Source organism: Sphaeroforma arctica (assembly GCF_001186125.1).
Source record: "Sphaeroforma arctica JP610 unplaced genomic scaffold supercont1.3479, whole genome shotgun sequence".
Lineage (NCBI taxonomy): Eukaryota > Ichthyosporea > Ichthyophonida > Sphaeroforma > Sphaeroforma arctica.
Window position 1 is genome coordinate 1 of NW_014037079.1, and position 3,406 is coordinate 3,406.

General features: G+C 44.7%; 1 protein-coding gene across 1 annotated transcript; it reads right to left on the reverse strand.

The window, feature by feature from the left end:
- Positions 1-56: 56 nt before the first annotated feature.
- Positions 57-2,972, reverse strand: SARC_13592 (hypothetical protein). Its single transcript, XM_014292277.1, has 2 exons — positions 2,744-2,972; positions 57-2,503 (listed from the first exon to the last, which is right to left on the reverse strand). The coding sequence occupies exons 1-2, from the start codon at positions 2,952-2,954 to the stop codon at positions 1,269-1,271; spliced, it is 1,446 nt and encodes a 481-aa protein (XP_014147752.1). The 5' UTR covers positions 2,955-2,972; the 3' UTR covers positions 57-1,268.
- Between the last annotated feature and the right edge of the window lie 434 nt (positions 2,973-3,406).

Here is a 3,406-nt window from a genome sequence, read left to right on the forward strand (position 1 = left end):
TTTATACATATATATTTATACATATATCCGTTGTGATTATGCTTCTTGAAACGGGACGGACGAATATACTTTTTTAATTTGACACATTCAGACATTCGTGTCGCAGTTGTACTATTTTATGGCATTCCACTACCAGACCTGTTATGGGCGACTAGAGCTTCTCAAGTCGTTAATTCTGGGCGATTGCAACGCATTTGCAATGCCGTGGTTCGATGCGGTGTGCACCCGGAATACTCCGAAAACAGATCAGCGGTTGAACCCTAAACCTTAAACCCTACACCATTACCGGCACATAGACCAGGTCAGGCTCTATAAACCCACTCCATCACATGCATACGGGCGCCACAGTGGCATGTGCTGCATGGCCAGGCCTACAGTGTCGCACTGTATAGTAGCGAGGAGAATATAATATTGTCTCTTATGAGAAGGTTACAACACCCCTTTAATCCATACTATAAATCCATGGGAATGGCCTGTCCCGTTACCTGAGGTCGCGAAAAATCATTAGCGGACGCCAAACAGACACACAGTGCCGAGACTCGACGATATTCGCTTTGCCCATTTCAGCCCCCCCCCCCTCCTCGCCCTCAAAAGAACATGACAGTGGTATCGGAGCTTTCGCTTTCGACCAGGGCGTCTGCACAGGTTCAAACAACATGCAAGCTCTAGTTCCTTGACCAGCAGCGATTGAATGCGGCCTGAACTATGAACTCAGTTGCATGAATATATGCACAAAACATGTGCGCGAGTGTATGTGCATGCTTTGCTGCATATGCATGTGCATGCTTCGCTGCATATGTGTGTAAACGCGACACGTGCAGTCTTCGGCGTCTTGTCGGCATTGCCAGACATACTATACCATGCTCTATACAAAATACTCTATACAGCATGCTTTATACAGCATGCTCTATACAGCATGCTTCATACAGCATGCTCTATACAGCATGCTCTATACAGTATGCTGATCACTGACTTTGTGCCCGCGATATCTGAGTCACTACTCTTACCAGACCCCTTGGTATTCGTCCTCTTGGTATTAGCCCTCTTTCTACCCTTAGAGTCATTCTTGTCCAGTTCGTCCGATTGTTATCTTCTGTCCTCGTCATCACTATCCAACCCGTGCTTAGCTTGTTTCTCGTTCTCAATCATATTTGTTCCACTCTAAATTTTCCAAACTATTACCACTAACTCTTTCACTATTACTATCTTCCACGCTCTCGTTATTAGTCAGCGTTGACCCTGCATTGCTAAAGCCCTTCCCCCTCTTGTCATAGTGTTTCTTCTCTATCTCGCTCTAAACCGCCACCCCTTCTCGTTGTCCTCCTTGCATTGCTGAAGCCCTTCCCCCTCTTGTCATGGTTTTTCTTCTCTATCTCGTTTTTAGTCCGTCGACCCTTCTCGTTGTCCTCATTCTTCGCCCATTTTTTCTTACTCTCAAACTTGAGGTGCTCAATCTTATCACCATCACCAATACTTCCCTTCCGCCGCATTGAAGACCCATCTAAATTTTTGGCCCGCCATTTATTCTCGGAACTAGTCGTCTTTTCCTCAGCATCTACCCCAGCCAAGTCATCCAGACTCTCCCCCACCCCGTCCCTTTCGAGAATAGTCCCCATCGTTTCCGCAAATTTCGTCCTCATCTTTTCCACAAATTGCGCCCCACCCAAACCAATTGTCCCTTTCCGTTCCCCGGCCATTTTTCCAGGCCTATCTCCATCCATCCATAAATTGGTGATTTCTCGCAGCATGCCGTAGTCCTTCCCCTTTGTGCGTATGTGTCTTGCTTGCCTGGGTTGTCTTTGATCCCATTTCGCGTACTCTCCGGCCAGCTCGAGTTCCGCCCTTTCTTGCTGTTCACTCTTCTCCACCCGGCGCGAGTGGGCCCTGCCATCAACATTCGGGTTCTGGGCCAATACGCGCCTGGAGTAAGGTTTGTATTTGATGTCTCTGATTTTCGTACGCTGGGGTATGGCTGTGGGTTTGTGTGCGCGCACAATAGTGAGTAGTGCGGTTGCGCGTGCGTCGCTGTCTGTGTTTGTGTGGCTGTGTATATTATGGTGTGTTGCTGATGCCATTGCACCGTGCGTGTCGCCACATAAAGGTAAATCAGTGATATCTGTGTCCTGTATATCCCACTGTAAATCGTCGTGCACATCCACCCTCGGCCGTACGCCTGTCTCGGAGTCCTCATGCCTCTCCCCATCGTTCACCCCGCCTGTGTACACGAACTCCTGTAACGGAGTCTTAAACCCGGTACGCGGAATTGACTCCTCATCCCCCACACCTGCAGCCTCGTCCATGGCCCCTTCGGCGGGTGTTTTGGACCATTTCTGCGCTTGCGTGTCCCAAAATGTGCGGTGGTGCGGATGTGAACCAAATTTGTACCGCCACGAGTGTGTGGACTCTGTTACAGAGCCCTTGTGCCGCTGCCAGTTGTCGACAAATAAGGTTGACTCGAGTTGGCCCGCGATTGACTGCAGCTCGGGGTTATCCGAGTACTCACCTGCAGTGGGTGGGAGGTAGGTAAGCTTGGATAGGTATAGAGGACGGCGAGATAGCGAAATACTTTCTGATCTCAAGTACTATGACATACGAGGGAAAACAGCGCAGAGGATATAGGAGAGGAGCAATATACATTTGAAACCGTGGACAGATAAGACATGTAATACTTAGGCTAGATGATATAGTACATATTTAATATCATACTACGATAATACCTACCATTCACTAACACACAACTTACGGACGAGATGTAATGTACTCTGGGACCGGTATTGGAAGAAGTTCATCTCGTCTTTAATTTCCGATGAGTTGCTTTCACCCAGTGCCCTCGAACAAGACGCAAACATGGTCATGGCTTCCTCAAACCTACCCATGTGAGCGAGACACTCCATGTAACCAGCATCCACGATGGGTGTGGTGGTGTAGTGTCCCCAGTCCATGCGTGTTTGCATGTCATTCCAAAGCTGTGTATGTTTTTAAAGTTCGATAATACGAGTGTTATATCAATAAAGGCTTGTATATATATATATATATACGTGTATATATATATAGATATAGATAGATAGATAGATATATATATATATATATTTATATATATATATATATAATACATAAATGTATATATATATATGTATATACATATATATATATATATATATATATTTACATATATACGTATACATATACATATACGTATACATATACATATACCTATACACATTCACATACACATACATTTACATATACATATACATATACATATACATATACATATGCATATACATATACATATACATATACATAAAAATATACATATACATGCACATACACATATACATATGCATATACATGTGCATATACATGTACATATACATGTACATTACATATACATATACATGTACAT

Bases quoted from the DNA above. Each gene is read 5' to 3' on its own strand.
- SARC_13592 (XM_014292277.1), bottom strand. From the start codon at position 2,954: ATGCAAACACGCATGGACTGGGGACACTACACCACCACACCCATCGTG. The intron at 2,504-2,743 runs GTAAGTTGTGTG...CACCCACTGCAG, and splicing joins GAGTACATTACATCTCGTCC to GTGAGTACTCGGATAACCCC.